This window comes from Bison bison, unplaced genomic scaffold (assembly GCF_000754665.1).
Source record: "Bison bison bison isolate TAMUID 2011002044 unplaced genomic scaffold, Bison_UMD1.0 scf7180017864029, whole genome shotgun sequence".
Lineage (NCBI taxonomy): Eukaryota > Metazoa > Chordata > Mammalia > Artiodactyla > Bovidae > Bison > Bison bison.
This window is the reverse complement of record NW_011494601.1, coordinates 3,914,380-3,938,641: the sequence shown is the minus strand read 5'-3', so window position 1 is coordinate 3,938,641 and position 24,262 is coordinate 3,914,380. Positions and strand designations below refer to the sequence as shown.

At 47.3% G+C, this 24,262-nt stretch overlaps 1 protein-coding gene across 2 annotated transcripts in view; it reads right to left on the bottom strand.

The window, feature by feature from the left end:
- The window catches only part of POLR3A (polymerase (RNA) III (DNA directed) polypeptide A, 155kDa), a 46,911-nt gene that overhangs the window by 2,763 nt on the left and 19,886 nt on the right, over positions 1–24,262 (bottom strand). Inside the window, exons 13-30 of one of the 2 annotated variants that reach the window (XM_010834182.1) lie at positions 23,897–24,024; positions 23,592–23,730; positions 21,719–21,883; positions 18,563–18,735; positions 16,518–16,629; positions 15,174–15,292; positions 13,404–13,541; positions 11,396–11,566; positions 10,372–10,485; positions 9,402–9,437; positions 5,972–6,058; positions 5,802–5,884; positions 4,461–4,631; positions 3,289–3,382; positions 3,003–3,095; positions 2,186–2,350; positions 1,525–1,689; positions 1,187–1,318 (exon numbers count right to left, since the gene is read on the bottom strand). In XM_010834182.1, the coding sequence (XP_010832484.1) occupies positions 1,187–1,318; positions 1,525–1,689; positions 2,186–2,350; positions 3,003–3,095; positions 3,289–3,382; positions 4,461–4,631; positions 5,802–5,884; positions 5,972–6,058; positions 9,402–9,437; positions 10,372–10,485; positions 11,396–11,566; positions 13,404–13,541; positions 15,174–15,292; positions 16,518–16,629; positions 18,563–18,735; positions 21,719–21,883; positions 23,592–23,730; positions 23,897–24,024 (2,285 nt within the window). The remainder of the gene's footprint in view (positions 1–1,186; positions 1,319–1,524; positions 1,690–2,185; positions 2,351–3,002; positions 3,096–3,288; positions 3,383–4,460; positions 4,632–5,801; positions 5,885–5,971; positions 6,059–9,401; positions 9,438–10,371; positions 10,486–11,395; positions 11,567–13,403; positions 13,542–15,173; positions 15,293–16,517; positions 16,630–18,562; positions 18,736–21,718; positions 21,884–23,591; positions 23,731–23,896; positions 24,025–24,262) is intronic. The other variant, XM_010834183.1, reaches the window with a different exon arrangement.

The following is a 24,262-nucleotide window of genomic DNA, read 5'->3' as shown; positions in this document are numbered from 1 at the left end:
GGTCGAGAATGCAGCCCCTGCCCCCCTCAACAGAAGAAGCAAAAAGCAGCCAGGCTGCTGTTCAAGTCACAATCCAGGTTTGCGAAGGACCCTAACGACCATCTGTCCCACCCGTGTCCCTCTGGGGTCACTGGCGCTGACAGCACAGATCCTGGCACTCACGGCCAGGGGCCACTGGAACAAAGAACCGAGAACTGGGAAGTAAAGAGTGGATATGTGTGTATGTGTAACCAATTCACTCTGCTGCACAACAGAAACTAACACAACGCCGTAAAGCAACTACACACCAATGAAAACGAACCGAACAAAAGCTGAAAAGTGGGGGATTTTCTGCTGGTCCAGTGATTATGACCCTGCACTCTCACTGCTGAGGGTCTGGGTTCAAATCCTGGTCGGGGAACTAAACTGCACCCCTCCCCCCTAAAAGAAAAAAAAATAACTTTTGAAGATGTTTCTTATGACTCAAAGAAATAAAAACCCAAATAATTTAAAAACCTCAAAGTAGGGAAACAAGTATATTTAGGTACTTTCATTCAAAGGAATACTGAACCATCATTAAAAAAGTATCTTTATAAAACTACATAGCAATGTGGAAAACACTTATAATGTTCAATAAAAATGACATGCTCATTTTTACTGTTTACCTGTAGTAATCTAATATATGCGTATAGAACAAAAATGGAAAGGAAGACTTTAAAATGACTGTCTTTACTACGGGGTGGTAGGAAATGGGTCACTTCTCCCACCCAGCTTCTGAATTTGCTGCAGTACAAGTGTGTCTGTGGAGGCATCATGCCTTATGGCATGATGAGAGAGGAAAGATTTTTGGTACAAGAGACAAAAACAAAAACCAACCAACCAACCAAACTCAGTCCCCAGTCAGATTTTCACCTAGAAATGGCTATAGGAGTATGAGAAATGGGTTCGGCAGGACATAAACCTCAGTCTGTCATGGAATCCTTAGGCTTCTGGCAATGGCTAATTTTCTTTTAGGATAGAAACCATGCCCTGCCTCCTGCCATGTGGTTGCAATTTTCACACTGGAATTTTACCAGCACGCCCAGCTGGACCACTGTACTCTGGTTCTGGGGTAATGGTGGTCATCACAGCCAGGCACTGTATATGTCCTCCAAGCCTGGTGCTCCTGAGACTGGGTTTGCGATAGCAGCCACGAGGCCCCACGCACCTTGTAGGTCATGAGGTCGGAGAGCAGCATGACGTGCCGCCGGTCGATGCTCATGCCGTGGTTGACCATCGTATACTGGATCTCGTTGATGATAGTTGTCCGGGCAGCTTCGATGCCCAGGGTTTTCTCCACCTGCGGAGGGCAGAGATGAATGGAGGCAGCCACGTCCAGGGCTCCCCAGCTTCCCCTCACATCCTCCTCTGCCCTGCAGGTTCCCAGCACCCGGTGTCCCTCCACAGAGATGGAGTGTGGGGTAGTCTTCGGTGCAGACCCAGAGTGAACGGCAGGGTCAGAGGAGCGTGCTGGGCCGACTGCAGGAGCCCGGCTGCGAGCGGTACCTCGTACGTGTTGTTGGAGGTGGTCCGGGTGCCCTTCACGCCGTGGGTGGCCATGACGGCCCGCAGGTTATCCCCCTCCACCAGGAGCTTGTACTTCTCCTTCCCGCTCTGCTCATCAATGTGGATGACAGCTCGGGACACCTCCGGGATGCCCTGCACCACCACCTGGACACAGAGACACAGAGGGCTCCAGACCCCGCAGTGCGAATGGCCCCGCCCACCTAGCAGCCTGGGAAACCAGTGGCTGCGAGAACTGGGGGTGTCACAGCCTGTGTTTGTGGTCTTGATCACCCCATCTCGGAGTTGACTGTCAGGAATGCGCCAAAGCGGGGAGTGCCTGTGTGCTGCCTGAGCCGCTGCGGGGTGGGGAGGTGGGAAAGCAGAAGCGCAGGGGGTCGTGCCCTCTTCTACCACCAGTTTTAGGAGAGAAGAGAAAAGCTGAACAGGCAGAATGGTAAAGCAGGGCGAAGAAGGCAACCTGAGCCTGCCTGACTCCTCGGGGATGTGGCAAAGAAACGAAGGAACCGGGCGCCACCCGCAGTCTCAGCAGCCCTTCCGCGCCCCGATGCCTGGCTCTGCAGCTTAGAGACAAACGTGCTCCCTCCTGTCATGCATCTTCAGGCGTGAGGCCTGACAGCTGGGGAGGCGACCTGAGACTCACCTTGGGGAGATCCTCTTTCAGGAACTGCAGCACGTAGTACATGGAGCTCTTGCTGTTCTCTCGGGGGGTGACGCACACCACTGCCTCGCCGTGCACGGCCACGTCGCCGGGCTTCACGCGCAGCTTGGACATGCAGATGGAGTACCTCACTGTCTCAGCGTTCACCTGTGAGGGGTCACATGCCCAGGTTACTGGCGGGATTTGGAGGCTGCAGTTTCTGTGTTTCTTGGCCTTTCAGCATCCTGCCCCTCTAAGGAGGCTTTTTAATTATCCCCGCCCGCCCCGTCTCTCTCCTCATCATGTCTTTTTTGGTACTTTGGTATTTTAATACCAGAGATATATGTATATGTATGTACTGTATATACTGTATATACACCTCTGCTTATTCACTGAAAAAGTAGATCCACCCGCCCCTCCTAAATCCATTTTGCCACCGTTACCCGTTTATAAATGCCAGTAAGAAGCCAGGTCAACCCACGTGTCCTGAGCCAGCCATTGCTGCGCTGGGGGCCCACAGGTGGGTAAGACACAGCTGGCACTATGGTCCTTCCAACTGCTGGCATGCTGTGTCACAGCAAATGGGCACCGTGGTCTGCACACCACCTCCACTAGTTTCCTGTGTGTCTCTAGGTGGTCACATCTGTGCCGGGGTTGGGGTAGACAGAATGTGAAGGCACGACAGATCCAGAGGACAGACGCCGAGTGGAAGCCTCTTTGGGGCTTCCTGTGCTACGCACAGCTCTTGCCCTAGTTCATCACACCTGTCCTGGGACTGAAAGGGGATGACTTCCTTCACGCATTTAATTACGGGACTCACTTCCAGCCTCAGAAGTCTGATCCGTTCTAGGGAGAGCTTGACGAGAATGAAGCAATCATCAGGAAGAAACACTTCTTCGATATACTCTGAAATCTGTGGTGTCAAAAGATCAGAACATCCGTCAGTCACCTCCCTGTCCCTCGGAGCATACGAGGCTCCCTCTCGTCTTTAAGGACACAGAGCAGCGTGGACACACGGATTGGTAAACCCACTACAGGAGGTTCTCACACGTCCTGGCAACGCTGCTGGGTTAGTTTTCTTATTATCGAGAGGGATTTCTTCTTACCTCTCCCAAGAGGGTTTTCTCAATTCTGCCTTTCACCAGACGAGCATAATCTGCATCGTCATCCTTGTCCAGCTGTGCTGTGATGATGGGAGTGCTGTGGGGAGGAGGGCACAGGATCACGAGGCTGCTTGAAGACCACGCTGCGTTACGTCCGGGTGAGTTTGGAACCCTAACAGCAACTGCAGCTTACCGTCCTGAGCGTTCACTGGAGTCAGGCGCAGTCCTGAGGGCTGCACACCCCAGTGCTCATGAGGCAAGCCACTCCATCAGTGAGCGAGTGGCTTTCAGAACAGTCTTCCTGGCCAAGCACACCTACCTTTTCCTCTTTGGTCCTAATACGTAGTTACTTCAGTTCTGTTCCCTGAGTAAACTGACCCTTCGTATACTATGGGTTTGTATACTACGGCATGTGTGGTGACAAAATCATGTCACTTATAGCTTACCCCGCTCCCACAACCTCCCCTCCAGGACACCTCTGGCTGCTCCAACTACTAGCTCGTAGCTTCCAGCCTTGCCATTCTGGATGGCATCCCCTGAACGCACACTCCTAGGTGATCTGACTGACCTAGAGGCGGGCAGAGCTCCTGCCACCCTGGACATGGACAGGTGCTGTTCCAGAACCGAGTGCAGCGTTCTCTCCTTTAACGCTGTACTGTCATTTTGCTACATTCCGATCATAGGTAGGACATGATTTTGTCACTGAATGCACTATAAAATATTTCTCTTTCCTAGTTTCCGGTCACCTACAAATTCTATCATGAAACCACCAGGGGGTGGGATTTGGGCTGGGGGAGTGTTGTCACAGAATACGGCCCCAAAATTGAGTCGCAGACACATCAGGACTAGTGAAGCTGGGAATAACATCATCAAAAGGATGAAGTCTACAATGACACATGGTTCCAATTTTTCCAGGCATTGTTTTAGGTTTCTCTCTTACATGTGACTTGTGGCCACAAGAACCATTGCTTCGGCTTTGACCCTCTCCAGTTTGGACTTTCTGTCTTGGGTGTTTTTTAAGAGCCACGATATGATTAACACTAGCACGTGTCACTCCAGAGTCTGAGATACTGTCCACTAGCATTTATCAGACACCCACTCGTGACAAGGGACACGTTGTTTCTCCTGGACGTGACAGACGAGTGTGAGAACAAGAGGCAAAGGGATGAGGGCACCTGATGGCCTTGGAGGCGTTGATGATCTCTTTGATGCGGGGTACGCCCAGGGTGATGTTCATGGAGGCCACGCCCGCAAAGTGGAAAGTCTTCAGGGTCATCTGGGTGCCCGGCTCACCAATGCTCTGGGCACAGAGCGCGCCCACTGCGGAACCTGGCTCCATCTGTGCCCTGAAAAGACAAAACGGGATGAAATGTACAGCCTAGGGGCTACAGTTAATGACGATGCAATATCTTTGTACGGTGGCAGATGGTAACCAGATGTATCGTGGTGACCTTTTTGCAATATACAGAAATACTGAATTGCTGTGTTTGCGCCTGAAACTTGCATAATGTTGTAGGTCAACTATCTGTCGTTTGTTTAGTTGGCCAAGTTGTGTCCGACTCTTTGTGACCCCATGGACTGCAGCACACCAGGCTCCTCTTTCCATGGAATTTTCCCAACCAAGAATACTGGAATGGGTGGCCATTTCCTTCTCTAGGGGATCTTCTTGACCCAGGGATTGAACCCGAGTCTCCTGCTTGGCAGGAGGATTCTTTACGACTAAGCCACCTGGGAAGCCCCTACTCCATTAATACAATTAAACAAAAGAGATGCAACTATCTTATATAAAGCCCATTTAAATATACCCATTTTATATACTTTTACATATAGGTCACCTATACCTCAATTAAAAGACAAAACCAGGGAATTCCCTGGCCCTCCAGTGATTAGGACTTTGTCCTTTCACTGCCAGGGACCAGGTTCAACTCCCAGAGACTAAGATCCTGCAAGCCTTGTGCCACGGCCAAAAAAAAAAAAGAGACAAAACTAAAACCCCCAAACTGCTGGGGAGGTGTCTGATTATCTTTCAACAGAAAAAATACATATGCCGTCAGGGTCAGGAAGGAATTGGCAAGGACCCAGATTGGGCCTGTGACAGAGGAAGAACCGGACACAGATCAGTTACAGGTACAGAGGAGGGGGAGCACTGCTCAGAGGGGCCCAACGACGACAGGGAACCGCGTGGCTACTTGTGGTCAGCGTGGGTGACCGGACAAGACCTACGGGCTCCGCTCACACATGGTACCGCAGGTGGACAAGCAACCAGCCCTGGCCAAATATGTTGGTAGCTTCCCTATGAAAAGACGATGCTCGGAAATTTGTTTGCACTTCTTCCCACATGTTGGAGCACTCAGCCTGCCTACCCACTGGAGCCCCTAGAGAGGAGGTGACAGAACCTGCTCAAGGCTGGCAGCTGGTAAGTGATGTGGGCACAGGATTCTGCTTCCTGGGGAAACAGGAAAGATGCCAGAGACCCAATGGACTGCCCGGCAGCCTGAGACAATTAGCGCCCTCACCTCATGTACTTGTCCCTACACGTCTCCAGAAACTTCTCTATTTGGGTGGGGGTGATCCGGTCCAACTGGTACAGCACACGGGGCTAGAGGAACAAAAGCCGAGTTCAGGGCCGGGGCCGGCAGCGTGGGAAACCCTCTGCATCTCCTGACCCCCGGGGGAGGGCCACTACCTCTGTCGTGCCGTTGTCGTTGATGCCGTATTTATCTCTGGTCTTCTTGATCTTCTCAGAAACCTCCTTGATAAACTTTTTTATCTCCTGAAAGATTACACAACAAACATCAGATATATATTTCTCAGTGATTTGCACGACCTGATTCATTTTTTAGTAAACTTTAGTCACGTGATGAAGCCTTCCTACTTTAGTGGTGGCTAAACAAGACACTAGAAGGGATATAACATGGATACAGGTTCTATTACAAAATGTTCTTCTAAGGAACACACCACGTTCCCCATACCCTGGACACGTTCATCCGTTGCAGTGTTTCTCAGGTCTTTTCACTCTGATGATGTTTCCTGTGAATCTGCAGTGCTAACCCAGCACGTGAAGGTTGACACAGGATGACCCTTTCCACCTGCCGCCATCTTCCCTGCTCTCCTGGACACCTCGCTGCCTACATTCATGCAGCTCAGAGTAAGTACTGCTGCACCACTTGTACTTCTAAGCCTTTAGACTCATACATTTTTGAGGGTTTCTTCTGAAGCTGTTCTGCTCAACATAAATACTACAGAGCTTGGCTTTGTAGACGCTGTGCACATTTCAAGCACATGCCTTCAGCCTGCCTTCATTTCAAAGGAAACACGCCCAGGCCCCAGCTCTATCTCTGACCCTCACCTCTGCCTTGCTCGCCTGTCTCATGCTCCCTTCCCACACACAGTCAGAACTTTGTAAGGCCTCCAGGAAATCACCCTCAAAGCTGCAAATGAAACATCAGCCTATCTGTTGCTCCCGCTGTATTTTAAGAATAGGGCTCTAAGCCCTGGGATGATGACAAAACGGAGCAAGAAAGAAGGTGAAGAGACTTTACATTGTATGGAAGATCCACAGGGCACAGCTAGAAATGACAGGCCTAAGTTTTCTGGTAACTACTCTAAGGGGAAGACCCATATGCATTATACTTTGGTATGTGTCTGTGAAAGAGCCTTGTGGTTGCTCCTAGAACCAGCATCAGCCAGGCTCTCCTTTTGAGGAGTTTTCACAGAGGGTGTGGTGTTTAATGGGCCACACACATCCATGTCCTGCTGCCAGCACACACCACGTACCGTGGGACTGACTCCTAGAGCACTTCAGGTGAGCTGAGGACACATGGAATCTAGCAGCTGCATTCTTCAGAGAAAGCACATCCGCTGCTCTGGTTTGATCCAGGGGTGTTTCTGACAGTAAGGGAAAGGGTGGATAGACTATGCTTCCTCTCAGTGACCCTCAGGGAAATATGATTTCTCTCAATGATTTTGGACAAATTGGGGGTTGGGGGGCACTCTGGCCAAGTGCAGGCATCCAGCTGCTTTGTGCGGCTGGCTGAGGTCGGATCCACACATCTGGACAAATCCCCAGGCAGGTCCGAGGGTGGACAACTGTTTTGATGGCTGCAAAGCCTCACCAGGTCTTGATTCTCAGTTGAGGATAACTGTAGCAGAAGACCAGCACACCTGCCCAGTGTCTACTCAATCTATATCACAGCTGAAAATATCTAAAGTTTTGTCTGAAAGAAATGTTTCAAAGGGCAGACTGGACCAGAAGCCCACTTTTGCAAAAATAAAATTCGATAAGGCACTTACAGAAAGCTTGAGACTTAACTAGCCGGGTATTGTTCTAATATTGCAAAAATAAATCTCTCTAGCCTCCCATAGACTACTGAGCAATTTCTAGTTACTATTTTTACTGAAAGCAAAAAACTAAAACTTTTGGGGTCCACAGGGTCTGTGACCACAAACTCTTCTTAGTCACTTGCTGTCTAGTGTGGTGCACTCTCCCTGTGGGGTGGCAGGACTCTGGCTCCATCACTTTAGAGCAGAGGCCATTTGGGCTGACCAAGGCCAGGGCTTGGCTAAGGGAACAGGCCCCTCTACAAAGTCAAATGTTTCTGCCCAGTCTACACTCAGGGGAGGGGTTTTCTGCAAAGTTGTCTCGGCCCACTGGACACTTCAGAATGGCTCCCAGGAGCCCAGGTGATTGAGGGCTATAAGGGTGGACTCCGTCACACCTGGGCTGTCCCCTGTTCATGAACACAGGCTTCCCATGACTCTACTTGTTGGTCAACTCCCCTCACTGACAAAGAGTGGAAGGTTACCATGCCACTCAGCCATCATTCTGTGCAGAAAGACTTTTATTTAAGAACGAACTTAAACTAATTTAAAAGAACTTGAAAATTCTCATGAGACTCTTTTTAACGAGAGACTCTACAGGCTTACTTGTTAATTACAGGTTTGAGGCCACGTTTTTCAGATACAGTTAGTTGTTACAAATCAGAGGTAGAACTCAGAGCTGGAGACGGTGGTGGGACAATCTCCCCTGGGGAGGCTCTGCCTTCCAGTGGGATCCTCATCAGCAATAAAACCCACAGCCACCTAGTGTCTCTTCTGAATCATTCAGTATTAAGAGCTTCCTTCAATGGGTGACTCCCTCCCTGAGCCTACTTTCTAGCTGTGGTCGTGTCCTGTAGGGCGAGCCTCTGAAAGCCCTCCTGACCCAGATGTTGCCATATGCCTGCTAGGTGTTCAAGGCTGCCCCACTTGTTGGCACAGGGAAACTGGGGCCAGAACCCAAGGCCAAGCTGATCCAGGGGGTTTTCATCTGTCGAGGCAGTCCATACATACGAGCAGTCAAGAGCACACACCTCACACCATCCCCCAGTTTGGGTGCTGCAAAGGACAGCTTTCAGCTGCCACCCATGTGGACATGCTTCTCGCAGCGGCTTTGCTAAAAGGAATGAGTTCCCTCACCTAAGAGTTATGGCAGATATTCTGGAAATTAGGTTAAGAGGAAAAAAGCTCCCTTTTTGGAAGGGGAAACTGAGACAAGCTACTAAGAGCTCAGCAGGATCAACCCATGCATACCAAGGGAACTCAGAACACGGCAACTGGCAGGCTGTTAATCACACGGCTGCCCAGCAGCTAATGCTCACACTCAGCCCGCAGCGTGTGTGTGGGCCTGGCTGTTGGCTTCTGGCAGGGCTAGGGCTCAGTGCCACCTGCGAGTTCTCTCTGCCTCCCCAGCTCTGACATCACAGCCAGACAACGTTTTCTCGGCTCAGGTGAATCTGTTCTGGTTGGTGAATTTTGGAATCCCTCGGCAAACCTGAGCTCAGACTGAGTGACTGGAGGGTGAGGACGCGTTCCGCCACCTCTGCGGCCCTGCATCTGTGGGGCGTGTGACAGATGGGGACGGGACGGATGAACAAGTGCTCACTGAACCCACAAGTGCTGCTGGTCAGGGGACCACTGTCAAACCATAAGACAAGAAAGGGCCTGAGCCAAGTGACGAAGGGGAAGCCCTGCCGGCCGGACTGGGACAGCGCCCTGCAGAGCCTGGGGCTGGCAGACCGCTGGGTGCAGCACAGCTTCGCCCCTTGCTCAGCAGCCACAGCGCGGAAGCACGTTACCTCGTTGTATCTCTCATAGCCTGTCTCAGTTAAGGTCTTCGAGGAGAAACAGAAACACAAATAAGTGAATACAGTCATGGAGAAAAACCAAATCACACCTCTCATTTGTTACTTAAAAAAAAAAAAAAAAATTGTGAAGTAACAAAAACAAAATGAAGGCACTCAGCTTAGCCAGGCTCTTAATTTTAAATGTATTAAAATCCGGAAGAGTCTCTTTTTCACCTTTTGTATCTTACCACGTCAAAGAGTGAAGAGCTTTTAACTAAAATATCCTTATGTAAGTGTTTTACTGTTTTCATTTTTTATATACTTCAAGGGATATATTTTGTGCTATATTTGAATCACAATCAGTATACACAGGGAACCATGTATTCCTGTATTCCTTTGCTTTTGATCATAAACATGATTATCAACAGAAAGGAGGAGGTCTGTGAAATAAAAACAAACTAAAAACAAGACGATGTCAAGGTAACAGGTCCCTGGAAGAAAAAGGAAGGATGACTGTACATTTCTAACCCATCTTGTGGCAAGAAAAAAAGCCATTTAAAATAATGATGGTATTAAACACTACTGTATCATTTATTGTCTAAAACACAATAAATGGCATTAAAACAATGCTCTTACTATTACAAATTACTGGGTTTCAAAACCACGGAGGGAGGAGTTGGCCTACAGGACGAGAGACTGGGTGGCAGGGGGTGATAGGGACAGGGTTTAAAAAAAAATCAGCTCTCGTAACCAGAGCACTTGCCTTCTACCAGAGAAACACTTGTGCAAAAGACAATCTAAAAAAGACATGAGACAAATCCTTTATGCCGACTGCTGAGATTCTCCTGCCTGCGCCGCTCTTAAACCTTCTAACGAGAAACACTCTTACGTAAACACCCCCAGCTTATACACGTCACTGTCACCTGGAGAATGATTCCTTGGTGACGGCCAAGGCGGGTGCGCAACCCCCCGCAGAGCTCACCTGCAGGAAGCTGTCCTGGCAGCAGAGAAACTCGTTCTTCTTCATGATGGACTCGGCGCTCAGGAGCAGCTCGTTCTTACTGAGAGCAGGCTCGCTCCGGCACGGGAAGACTGCCTGAGTATCAAAAGAAAACAGTGTGATCTGGAGGCGGGCAGGGGGCAGTATTCAGTGAAGGAGTTTATAAGAGACAAAACAACCTCCCCCAGAGTGAGCTTTCAGCAGCCTGTGATGTTTTTGTCTTTCAAAACGCATTGTAGACTCTACCTTTAACACGAAGGTGAGAACAGCATAAACTGATACTCCCCCTTACGTAACAGCTTCTGGGCTATTCAGTGGGTATTGTGTCATTCCTTCCCAACTGCACCCCGCCCTGGATCTGCACTAAAACCATAAACTGCTGTTATAAAAAAAATAATTCAAGTGTGAAAATACTTGCCCACCCCCAAGCTCATGGGTTTTCCCTCAAAGTTTTAATGGTTACACTGCACCCTAACGTGGACAGACCATTCCATGTTTGACCTGTCCTCCACAGATGGCCTGTATCTGCTATAAACAATGCTGGAAGAACATTCTTGGCACATTTAGATCATTTCTGTAGGGCAAATTCCTATAAGCGAAATTTAAGTATCGCTCAAGGGCACCCAGATTTAAATTCCAGATCAACACTGTCCAGCTACCTCTCAAAAAGCTTGCTCTAAATTATATCCCGTAAAACCATGTGAAACAGGCCTGCTTCTCCACACCCTTGACTTTTACACGGTCTCTATCGCACTTTACTAGGTACTGACAAGAAGACAAAGCCCTCTTCCGCTGGCACTGGTTTACTACCAATAACTAGACTTGGAAATTGAGAAACTCTCTTTCCTTAATACCTGGGGAAAGTTATGCAAAGTGAATACAAAAGACAAACACCATCGCAGTGGTTGGGTAGATACGACAGCGTTGACTGTGTGCTATGCCAAAGGCACATCCATTCTAAGGAAATGTCCTTGAAAACGCTCACAGATATAATGCTTAATCTTACTTTGATGTTGTCCAGAACCCTTTTAAACTCTAAGGGCTCATCTTTTCCCTCCATGGCTGCAGGATCTAAGCCGTCTCCCCCGTAAATGAACTGGATGATATCGCCCGTAGAGCTGCGGACTGTGAGGTCATACTGTGAACAAAGATCTTCCAGGGACTTGACGAGCCTTCTCTGAAGGGAGAGAAGGAGAGGAGATAAAAGTTCAGGTGCTTTGAGAGCGCTAGTCACATGTACGAAGGTTGATATCTGCAACTGAGCTTCAAGGCTACCAGTGCTTTTAATCACATAAAAACGTTGTATTAGAAATCCCTTAAAGAGTCCCTGACCTCAAGAATGGCCCCACAAGTGCCTCACTAGCCTGTGCAATGGGATTTAGAATATGCTCCATGCTCCAGTGTGTTTTAGAATACAAGCAATTTAAACCCCACCACCCCCGAAGGACTCTGCAAACACTGTTTTCCTAGGCTGCTTTACCTTCCCTCTCTGTCTCTCTAAGGTTTAAACTAATGCAATTGCTTTGCATTTCTAAACACAACTTAATCCGGGACCCCTGTGGACTTCAATATGAATTACAGAGGATCCGGTGCAGGCCCTCTTCTGGGACCGATGGGTAAGAAGAGAGAACAGGACTAGTGTTGTTTGAAGCAGCAGGCAGCAGCCATTTCTCAAACCTGCTTAGGGAGAACCTTCCACCAGCAGAACCCTCCAGCCAGCGGGGTGAAGGGGTTCAATGAGTTAAAGGGAAAGATATCTTCCTCCAGGCAACTTCACAACAAAAATCCCTCATGCCAGAAGTAATTTGTTCCAGGTTAAAAAGCCACTCTGGGAAAGTCATACTCTCGACTCCAGAAAGGTAAAGGACAAAAAATAAAGTCAAAAGACATTCGGGCAAGAGTGTTAAAAGCATTTCACAGTCTGCTAGGTTTCTGACAAAAGCACACTCTGAAGCTAAAGGGCGATTTCCCATTAAAAGATCATTAAAAGGGAAGCACTATCAGTAATGCCACACAGGGGACAGACGAGAGGTTATGGAAATTGGTGGGTACTGACTCGAGTCCATTTTGCTCTCATCAACCTTGTGTATCCTGGCTTACTCATTCACTCATTGCTCATCTTTGGTTATCAGGCCTGGTTCCCCTGCTTGCCAAGGGCTGTGCTTCTCAGTCCATGGTGGGGAGAAAAGGGACACAAAACCACAGCAGTTCATGGCCTAGCAACTTGGAGTGTTAACCTCAGCATGTATTGTAAGCAGATAAAATCATCAAAAAACCAAACCAAAACCAAAACCAAAACCAAACACAAGACAAAAAACAAAACGTAGATTATGGAGTACAAGGTAGAAATGAGAATTAGAGACGGAGAGAGATCTTTCGCTTGTGGTCTTATGGAAGCACAAAGTAGGATGTGTTCTCACCCCTCTGCTGTCTAGGATGTACCCCTGTGGCAGTCTCAGAAACACAGGCATAAAAAGCAGGTAGCTCAGCCCTGTCCCCCAAGACTGCTCTCCTGCAACTACACACACAGCGGAGAACGAGTCCGCCCTCCAAGTGCCCAGGCCCTCCTGTGGGCCGTGGAACAGGTTCTCTGAGTCCCTTAGAGTGACATTAATGATAGATTACATAAACCGCTGCAGTGAGCACAGCCCTCTCAGTGTGTAATCAGGAGGTGGGTGTTGTCCCCTATCTCTGTGTATTAGCAAGTAGTGGCTCAGTGAGATGACGTGCCGGGGGATTTCTGGTCCATGTTCTCCTCCAGCAGAGCTTTGGTACATGTGGTTCCAGCCTGGTCTGCACCATTCAAAGGAGACACTGATTTTGAACTTTTTTTTTTGAACATCTTACTTTTTTGTGTTGTTTATTTTTACGGCATCTACATCTCTCAGTTTTTCCTTTTAAATGCCAAGACTTAATACATCAGAAGTCAGGTAGAAAAGAAGCGAACACTCAGCAGTCAAGATCTGCAGACCTGTCCGGCTTCACTGCTAATGGCCTACGTTTCTTCAGGTTACCTGCATATATCCTGTTTCAGCTGTCTTCACGGCTGTGTCGACCAGACCTTCCCGGCCAGCCATCGTGTGGAAGAAAAACTCGGTTGGTGTCAAACCAGAATAAAAGCTATTAGCCACAAAGCCTTTGGCAGCTGGGAGCTGAAGAGAGGTAGGAAAAAAAAAAAAGAAAAATCTAACAAATAAAAGTTTAAGGTCCCCAATTCCAAGACCCATTCAAATCAGAAAATACCTCACCTTTAGACCATAAATACCTGGCCAATGCACTCCCATGTTTTATGCCCTTTCCTAAAGAAATAATTTAGTTCAAATCATCCTTACCAGAGAAAAGGAGAGTGAGTTCCCAGCCAGGGCTGGTGCTCGTGCCAGTGGCAGCCAGGTGGCTCAGGACAGGGACACCGAAGCTTGGGCTGCTACTCCTAGAGTTGGCAGGCAGGCACGGATCTCAGTTTAGAGGGCACCCTGGCCTTCTCCCAGGAAACGACTGTTTTTAAGATACCTGCCGGCAGGCTGGACCTGTCCACCTCCAAAACACAGATGTGTGCTGCTACGGTTTATGGGGATTCATTTTTGGGCTGTTGAAAATATCCTAAAATTGAGATTATGTGTGTTCACAACTCGGTGAACACACTAAGCTGCTGAACTCTACACTTTAAATGGGTGAATATTAAGATAAAGAAAAAAAAAACTGTAAAAAACCAAAAAAACCCACATATAAAAAACACCCTATGAAATGCCCAATGGCCTTTGATCTGGACAGGTTCGTGTTCCTTGGAGGACAACTCAGATGAACAGGCTAAAATTCTTTTGCCCCATTTCACTTAAGGGGCAGCTGGCATACTCAAAAGCACTTCTAGGCAAGTACCATCTTCCCCAAAGTCTGGCACTAGATGTCCTTGGCATCTTTCTAAATTGGTCAGGCTTTGACTCTGAGCCATATAAGCACAGTCAGCCATATAAGCACTCTAGTGACTTGCTGGCTGCCTGACCTCTAGTAAATTCTGATCTTGGACGGAGAGCCCAAGTTGTTCCTGGGGCCACCGGATACGGACAGCGTCTGTCAATTTCAGTACAGCAGGCCCCTCTCCCCAGGAGGGGCTGGCCATAAGTCCTGTAGCTCCTCAGGCCAGGAGCAGCTGGGCCATCTGTGTTTTAGTGTGAATAACAGTTGACTCCATCCAGAATTACTAAGTGACCAAATCAGCTCTAAGTTCCTCAACTGTTCGTTTAATGGCTATCTACCCCAGAATCTCAGAAAACCCCAGTACAGGCCTGTCTGTCTCACTCTGCTGACAGTAGTGCCCAGACCACGAGGCCCAACGGAACTCAGAAGTCATTTACAGGCAGTTTAGGAATTCCAGAGAGAACCTGGAATTTCCTGGTTGTTTCACTGTGGTTCACGTGTTCACTGTTTAAAACCTTTTTACTTTTATGTACGTGTTCCCTAAAATAAGCGTACAGATTGAACACACACAAATGGTAACAACACAGTCAGATTACTTAAGGTAAAGTTCGATGGGAAACGGACATCCTCCTCCTTAGAAGAGAAAATACACAAAAGGGCACGGGTCCAAGTCTTTCAGCTCCGAGTTTCATGAGGCTCCTTCTACAGGACTCAGTCAAGTTTGGGCTGCAGAGGGAATAACACTGAGTGGTCCCCACCCTCTATGCCAGCTTCAGGAGTCGCCTAATCGGCAGCCCCAGAGCTTCGGTCATTCTTTCGTGCTGCTGAAGGTTGTCCTTCAAAGTTGTATTTGATCCACTCCTGCTTACCTTTGAGTGTTTTTCAAAGTGAGGCAGGGACCTGTTTTCAAAGCCATCTGGCACTCGCGAGCCACTGATAGCTTGCTGTCCCACACAGGCAATCATCTGTGATATGTTAATGAAGGAACCTGGGGAAGCAGGTCAGAAATGGAACATTCATTTACCAGAATCACAGTAACTGAAGTACAAGCAGATCTGCTGGTAAAACAGGAATACAACACGGCACAGCCCCCATCCTCAACAAGTTCATACTCTAGGGACAGTGAAGGACAGAACCAGAACAGCAAGGATGGAGCTGTCAGTAACACAAGGAAGGCCAGGCAGGGCTAGAGCTCAGGGGCGAGTGAGCACTCTGGGGCTGGAGGAGAGACTTCCCAGGGGAGTATTTGAGAAGGCAGCATTAACCAGCTGGACTCTTAGATATTATGACTTCCACATAGAGGACATGGGGGAGGAGTTTCAAAATGGGTCAGAGAGTGGGAAGCAGAGACACAGGACAGGAGTGTGGGGTATGCACCAGGAGCAGGGAGGAGACTATGGGGTGAAGGACAGCAAGGCTAAAGAGACTGGACTTTATTCTGTTAGAAATTTGTGAAAACAGGAAGTTTGGAAAGCTCAGGGTTCTGAATTTCAGTGCAGTATCATGAAACCTAACACTTTCAGGTCCTGGCTAACTATAAAATTTAAGGGTATTTAATTATCATCAAACATATTATTTTAAAAATCCCTGGCTCTTCTTTCTTTCTTCAAAAAAATAAGACCAAGTTTACTCAAAGCAGCCTCAAACTCAGAAATCCACACACATGATAAACAAGCTTCTCCAAAGCAGTTAGACATTCTAAAAATGCAAATAACCGTCTCTTTCTCTAAGCATTATTTGAAAAGATATAGTGGCTCAGATGGTAAAGCATCTGCCTGAAATGTAGGAGACCCAGGTTCAATCTCTGAGTCAGGAAGATCCCCTGGAGAAGGAAATGGCAACCCACTCCAGTACCCTTGCCTGGAAAATCCCATGGACAGAGGAGCCTGGTAGGCTACAGTCCATGGGGTCACAAAGAGTCGGACACGACTGAGCGACTTCACTTTCTTTCACTTTCACACCCTTATAAACAAAAGGCCTGAAGCTCTTTTTTTTTTTGAGGTTGGTGGAGGCGGGCTGCCGTGTAGCTTGTGGGATCTTGGTTCCCTGACCAGGGATTCAACCTGGGCCTGGGCAGTGAAAGCACTGAGTCCTGACCACTGGACGAACAACCAGGGAATTCTAGGCCTGAAGTTCTGATGCACATTTTCCAGAGCACAACCAGCCAGCCTGCATGGAAGGCAGTGACAGCAGCGGCCAGAGGAGGTGCTCACCTTTGGAACCACACAGAGCCATGGTGAGGGGGCTGTTGCTCTTATCCAGCTCCCGGAGGCAGGCGCTACCTGCGTGGTCACGGATCACGGACAGCTCCTTCAGGATCAAAGCCTGGTGGGAGAAAGAGAGATGCATGGTGCCTATGTGATTACTGATGTTCAACGTGACATTTAAGAGAACGTGAAGAATTCGAGTGAGATGTCAGATTTCCAGCAGATAAAAGGTTTCAGACCTTAGAAGACCAAGATGTCCTATCTCTGCAGACTGACATTTTCCATGTGCTAAGTCATTTCTGTTGTGTCCTACTCTTAGAGGCCCTATGGACTGTAGCCTGTCAGGTTCCTCTGGCCATGGGATTCTCCAGGCAAGAATACTGGAGGGGGTTGCCAGGCCTTTCTCCAGGGGATCTTCCTGACCCAGGGATAGGACTCACGTCACTTATGTCTCCTGCATTGGCAGGCAGATTCTTTACCACTAGTGCCCCCTGGGAAGTCCCACGGGTTTCATAATCAGTGTGTAAGGAAAAAATGGTTAGTAACAAAACCTCGGAAAAGTATTTAAATGGTCAATGAGGTAGAATACATGCAGCTTTGTGTATATACCCTACACAGCGGTGTCTCTGTATGTGCATTATATACGTTACTGTATATACACACGCTTGTGTATACTGTGTATACACACGTGTAACACTTTGCACTTTATGTGACATTATGTTATACGTACTAAAAGAGTGGCGTGTACTGTTGCTAAAATTTGTCTCTGCCAAGCACACACTTGAATTCCCACCAACTGGGCATGTGATTAGGCAACTCAATAGAATACTCTAGTCCATGAGCTCATCTAGACTGCCATCCCTCAACCCACAACCTATGATGCTCAATCAGCTGGGAATCATGCTTTCACTAAAGAGAAGTGCAGCTGAGGCCTCAAGTAATCTTCTAGGTGAGAAACACCCCATTTCTCTCTCTTTTGGTTTTTCTTTAAGACTTACATTAAGAAAGAGCTAATTGTGAACACCTCACACAACTCTGCTTTCTTTTTGCTTTAAAAAGTTCATCAGAAAATTTCTTACTGAGGTTTCCCTGGTGGCTCGGTGGCAAAGAATCTGCCTGCCAATGCAGAAAGACACGGGTTTGATCCCTGGTCTGGGAAGATCCCACATGCCTTGAAGCAACTAAGCCCATGTGCCAGCACTATTGAAGCTGTGCTCTCGAGCCCAAGAGCTGCAACTACCGAGTCCGTGCTGCAACTGCTGAAGCCTGTGTGCCCTGGAGCCCTGTGCTCTGCAACAAGAGACGCCACCGCAATGAGAAGCCACTGCACCACAGTGAAGAGCGGCCCGTGCTCGCCGCAACCAGAGAAAGCCCACACACACCAACCAAGACCCAGAGCAACCAAAAGACGTACAGATAAAATAAAAAAAATTATTTTTGATTGTTCAAAAATCCTTTCTTCCCTACTTACTGAGTTAAAGCCCTGAGCGCCAGGCTACTGGGAGGCAGAAGAGAGTCAGACAGGGCCCTGGTGCAGTCAGACTGCGAACGCAGGCTGCTTCAGAGAAAACGCAGGACTCTCCTGCCATTCTGACTCTGACACCTGCAGGTCCAGATCTCAGCTAACTTAGCTCCAGACTGGAACGTGCCTGGAACGTGCAACAGACTGGACTGTGACTCTCAAACATGACTTAACCACGTCTCTTTCAAAGACCATCCTTTCAAAGCTGTGGTGTCAGTCTGGTCACAGGATGCTGGTAATAGGGCCAAAGTACTGAAGTACGAGGGACAGAAGGGGCCCAAGTGTGACGATGGAACAAGAGCAGCCCCATGTGGCCAAATGAACAGACAGCTGATCACCACCTGGAACACGAAAGCTGGAAACGATGGAACAGATTTGATGGGAGGCCCTCCCATCATTAGAACACACACGAGCTGCACAGCTCACAGACGGGCTGAAGCCACTGCCTTTCCTCTCCGCTCACCTCTGTCGCTTCTCTTCAGGGCCTACAATGCCACTGGCTGCTAACCTGACCCAGAGCCAGACTCACCTCCAGAGTCTCCTCGGCGGTGCAGCCAGGCTGCTGCTGCAGCTTGCCTGTGTTCAGGGCTTCGATGTACTCATCGCATTTTTTGTAGCCAGCGTTCAGCAACTCATACTTGGCCTTCAGCAGCCCTTGGCCAGGTGTGACGTCACCAATCCCGATTGAGAATCCACGGTTAGCTGCAGAAGGGTTGACAAGGAGAGCCAGAAGAGAGAACCATTGATGTTAGTCAACCTGTTATGCAGAAACAAGTTTATACCTTCAGAGAACTTGCTGCAAGCCAGTTAAACAAAAACTTACTGTACCGGTCCCTAGGTTGTTACACAAAGATGACTAAGACTCACTAACCCCTCTCAGAGAGCTCACAACCTGGTATGGAGCACAGGGATGTCCCAACTATATTATAAAGCAGGCAGCCACTGAACAGGAAAGAGAGACTGAGAGAGCCAGTTGCAGAAAGTGGGCTACCGGATGGCTGGCGCTCAGCATCCCAGACACCTCTCTGCTCCAATTCTCTTTTTCAGAAATCGTTCCAAAATAGAGGCTAAGAAGCAAATGTGAACTCTACCTTTGATTGAACTATACACCATCAATAATCCTAACCCTAACACCTGTAGCAACTGGGCAGGTGAGGGGCAACTGGATTAACAGGGTGGGGAAGGGGATGCTGAAAAGTGGCTGTGGAGTGGAGGGCCACTGAGTCTGAAAGTCTCAGAAACAAATCCTCACATTCTGTTGGAGGTAATGTACGAGCTACAAATGGGGAAACCTGGATGGAAAGTTTGTACAAGTACACCTTTTTTTACTGTGCTTCATAGATAGTGTGTTTCTTTAAAAACAGAAGGTTTGTGGCAACCTTGTATTTGAACAAGTCTAAAAGCACAATTTTTCCAATGGTATTTGCTCATTTTGTGTCTCTATGTTGAATTTCAGTAATTCTCACAATATTTTAAACACTTCCATTATTATATTTTTATGATGCTCTGGGCTGTTGTTATTATGACTCACTGAAGGCTCAAAAGATTAGCATTTTTCAGCAATAAAGTCTTTTTTTTATTAAGGTGTGTACATGTAAGACACTAAGATCACTGCATCTGATCCCATCACTTCATGGCAAATAGATGGGGAAAAGTGAAAGCAGTGACACATTTTATTTTCTTGGATCCAAAATCACTGTGGACGGCGACCACAGCCATGAAATTAAGACACCTGCTCCTTGCAAGAAAAGCTATGACAAACCTAGACAGCATATTAAAAAGCAAAGACATCACTTTGCTGACAAATGTCTGTATAATCAAAACTATGGTTTTTCCAGTAGTCACGTATGGATGTGAGTGTTGGATCATAAAGAAGGCTGAGCACTGAAGAACTGATGCCTTCGAACTGGTGTTGGAGAAGACTCTTTACAGTCCGGTGGACTGCAAGGAGATCAAACCAGTCAATCCGAAAGGAAATCAATCCTGAACATTCACTGGAAGGATTGATACTAAAGCTGAAGCTCCAATACTTTGGCCACCTGATATGAAAAGCTGACTCATTGGAAAAGACCCTGATGCTGGGAAAAACTGAAGGCAAAAGAAGAGGGTGGCAGAGGACGAGGTGGTTAGATAGTATCACTGATTCAATGGACAAGAATCTGAGCAAACGCTGGGAAACACAGGGAAGCCTGGCATGCTGCAGTCCATGAGTCATAAAGAGTCAGACACAGCTTATCGACTGAACAACAACATGTTAACACATAATACTATTGCACACTTAATAAGACTATAGTACAAACAAGCTTTTTATGCACTGGGAAACCAAAACATTCATATGAGTTGCTTGATTGTTATATATGCTTCATCATGGTATCTAGAACCAAACCTGCAATGTTTGAGGTCTGTCTATAAAAAAAGAGGCCTCAGGCCCTTCCTGCTACGGGAAACAGAGTGCTATACAAGAGGTGTTTGAGCATCAAGAATAGGAAGTCTTAAAAAGAGAAGAAAGAAAAGAAGGAAACCAAGAGAAAAGAACTACTGGCAAATAAGAACAATGGCTGGAAATTAAATATATAATACTGAAAATTAAAAAAAAAAAAAAAAAAAAAAAAAAAAAAAAAAACTGTTAAAAAGAAAACTGAATCCAGAAACAAATAAATGGACAACAGGGAAAAAGAGAAAATCAGAGAATCACTCCAAGAACTCTACCAGACAATTAACAGAAATTCCAAAAAGCAAGAACAGAGAAAGTAAAAGAGAGACTATGATCAGAAAAAGTACAAGAAAATTTCCAGAACTGAAGGACACATGTTGCAGATTGAGAGAGCTTGCAGAGCGCTCAGCACAATGAATGATAAACATCCCAAGGCTGCATCACTGTGAACTTTCAGAATGCCAGAAACAAAGAGGATCTCAAAGCTTCTAGAATAAAAAGACAATTCAGGATAAACAAGGTCCTAAAGTACAGCTCAGGGAGTCATATTCAATATCCTGTAAAAAACCACAATGGAAAAGAATATTAAAAAAAAGAATGCATGTATGTATATAACTGGGTAAACTAAACTGGATTACCCAAAAACTGGATACTGCAATTAAAAAAAAGACAATTCAAATGCAAAAAGTTGGGAATAAGAAGGGAAATACATTTTACAGCAACCCTAAAAGAACAGAATGGAGTAATACCTTCAAAATTCTCAGGGAAAATAACATTCAGTCTAGAATTCTGCACTCAGCCGAAGAGTCAAGTCTAAGAGTAGACTAAAGACAGACTAAAGATATCCAGGGTCACGCAAAGGAAATCTCCTGGCCTAGTGCACAGGCCAGTAGGGAAACACTGAGTCAGCTGGGAGGGCTGAACTGTGGAAGGACCAGAGGGTGACACTTCTGCACAGCCTACCTTGGAAGCAGCCCATGAAGGCCCTTTGTGTAACAGCCCATGTATGTCATGGGCATTAGGGAGCTACTGTAGCTTTTGAGAAGAGAACTGGAAAGCAAATTCGAATCTGCAGTCAAATTGGTCAGCATCAAGTTTATTTCATTAAGAAAAGCATAAATGGTTTAGCCTGGAACAAGTATCCTTTTCTTTGTGTTTGTATGTGTTTGGGGCAGGGGGATGAAATAGGAAAAGAACCCCCTAAAACATCAATAACCTATAGCAATAAAACAAGGACGCTAAGACACTCACACAAGTAGACGGGAGCCAGCCTGGCAAGCCGTGACATCGCGTCGGCAGCTTCATTCTGCCCCCAGTCTCGCAGCAAAATGTAAAAAATGTTGTTCTTGGATCCTGACCCCAGCGTTCCTTTGTCCATGCTGCCACTCATCAGCTCGCTATTCTGGATTGTGACGTCTGGAAGGAAAAGATTATGGACTCACACAAATGATTATCTGTTACTCTGTCTCATTCCAAATGAATTTAAGGCAGTTGAGAAAATTTGTTTTTTAAGTTAGAGCAGAGCAAATAGAAATGCTCTCTAAAAAATTTCTTTTTGAGGGGGGAAAAGGAGAAATCTAGCAACTTTTGAAAAGCAGGAAAGATCTAGTTCGTTACCCTATAGCCCTGACTCTGAAAGGCTCTCTCGTCGTCTTTATCTGTGATATGTGGATGGCAGTATCAAGCTCTGCCATCTTTATGTCATGGGGATGTTTTGGGCACCAATTCAATCATGTACAACAAAGTGTTGTTTATAAAGCACTTCCTTATTCACTAAGACATTGAAAACTAGGAGTGGCACCATCGTGAAAAGCCTAAACGACAAAATGAAATTTGTATCTGGAAACAAAAACACAATATAAAACAAGAAGCCAAAATACATTAAAGTCCAAGGAGTACACTTATGAAACCGGGGGGCGGGGGAGAGAAAAAAAATCAGTGCTCTTCATCATGAGACAGCAGAGAATCCTTGACCTTCAGAGAGTTTTTGCGGTTCAGTCGTCTCTATAGAGGCCTGCAGATCCACCTCTCGTCACAAAGCCTTGCTAGCAAAGGCCATTCTAAACCAGTGTTACTCAAAGCAGTCTGCTGGGGAACTGTCTGTTAGCAGCCTGGGACCGAGAGAGTAAATGCTGCCTGAATAGCATAGGTCTGGGGAACACACTCTTGGGCTGAATCAGTCTAGGGGACTCAGAGGACTCATATTTAAATGTTCTCACTGTTACACTGGGGCTTCCCAGGTGGCATTAGCGGTAAAGAGCTTGCCTGCCGATGCAGGAGACTAGAGCCAGAGGTTCGGTCCCTGAGTCAGGAAGACCCTTGGAGAAGGAAATGGCAACCCACTCCAGGATTCTTGCCAGGAGAATCCCATGGACAGGGGAGCCTGGTGGGCTATACAGTCCATAGGGTCGCAAAGAGTCAGACACGACTGAATGACTTAGCACACACAGCACTGTTACACCTGATCCACATGTGATCAAAGCCTCCACTGACCGGCTGAGGCAGGTAAAAATCAGCCTTTCAGTAGTACTTTACAGCCATGGATGTGTGCTCCGTTGCTCATGTGTGTTCAACTCCTGGCGACCCAGTGAACTGTAGCGCACCAGGCTCCTCTGGCCACGGGATTTTCCAGGCTAGAATACTGAGTGGGTTGCCATTTCTTCCTCCCGGAGATCTTTCTGACCCAGAAATTCAACCCGTTTCCTGTATCTCCTGAATTGGCAAGCAGATTCTTTACCACAGAGCCACTTGGGAAACCCACTTACATATACTTCTAGTCATACTTCTAAACAATGAACACATTTTTGGACATAAAATAACAAATTATAAGCCTTAAATAATGAGACCGTTGTACAGCAAAACACACACACACACACAAACCAACAACAGAAAAAGAGGAAAAGAATTTCATTAATTGGCAGAAACAAGTCACCTGAGACAAAGCACGTGGAGAAGAGCACTCTAACTGCGGGCTGGCCATGTGTCCACATGACCTCTACCTTCTGGAGAAACACCAGCTGCATTTCCCTGAAGAACAAACTTCCTGCCTAAGGCCTTAGGGAAACACGGGGTTTACGCGCAAAGTGAAGGGAACTGCTGGCCCCGACCTGCTGCCTTCACTCACAGGAGTCGTTGACACAGAGGTCCTCGCCTCTGCCGCAGTACTGCTTGCCCTTGGTTCGGAGGTTGGCCCTCACTGGATTGTCATCGCTGGGTCTCAGGATGACACTGAAGATCTGCTTTCCCGTCCACAGGGTGACAGGCTGGAGGAGGAGAGAAGCCAGAGCGTCAGCGGGCCGAGCCTGCTCTCACCTGCCCTTCACACCAACGAGCCAAGATGGTACAGCGGTCACAAGCCTACTTGGCACCAGCAGGTGTACCCCAGACCACCGGTGCGTCCGCACACACAGTCACAGCTCCTGCACAAACCTTGAGTATTGTAGGGGGTGGGAGACGAACTTTAATTTTCTCATCCTTGCCCACCAGTATTGAAGCGATGATCTGACAAGCTTTGGCTCGGTCAAAGAAAGTATCCTTAAGAGTGAGGAGATAGGCACCTGAGGATGTTAAGAAAGAACACAAAACGAAGGAAAGGAATGAAATTGTGAGAAAAATCACAAGGTTTCAACTTTAAAAATACAGACAGACTATCACTAAAAGAGTGAGGTAAAACACAGCTGCTGCCTGGCTTTCTCTTCCAACGAGAATCCAGGCTCCACAGGGAAAGGGACTTTGTCTTACCCGTTGCCATGTCCCCAGCACTTAGAAAAGTAAAAAATACCTCGTGTATGGTTC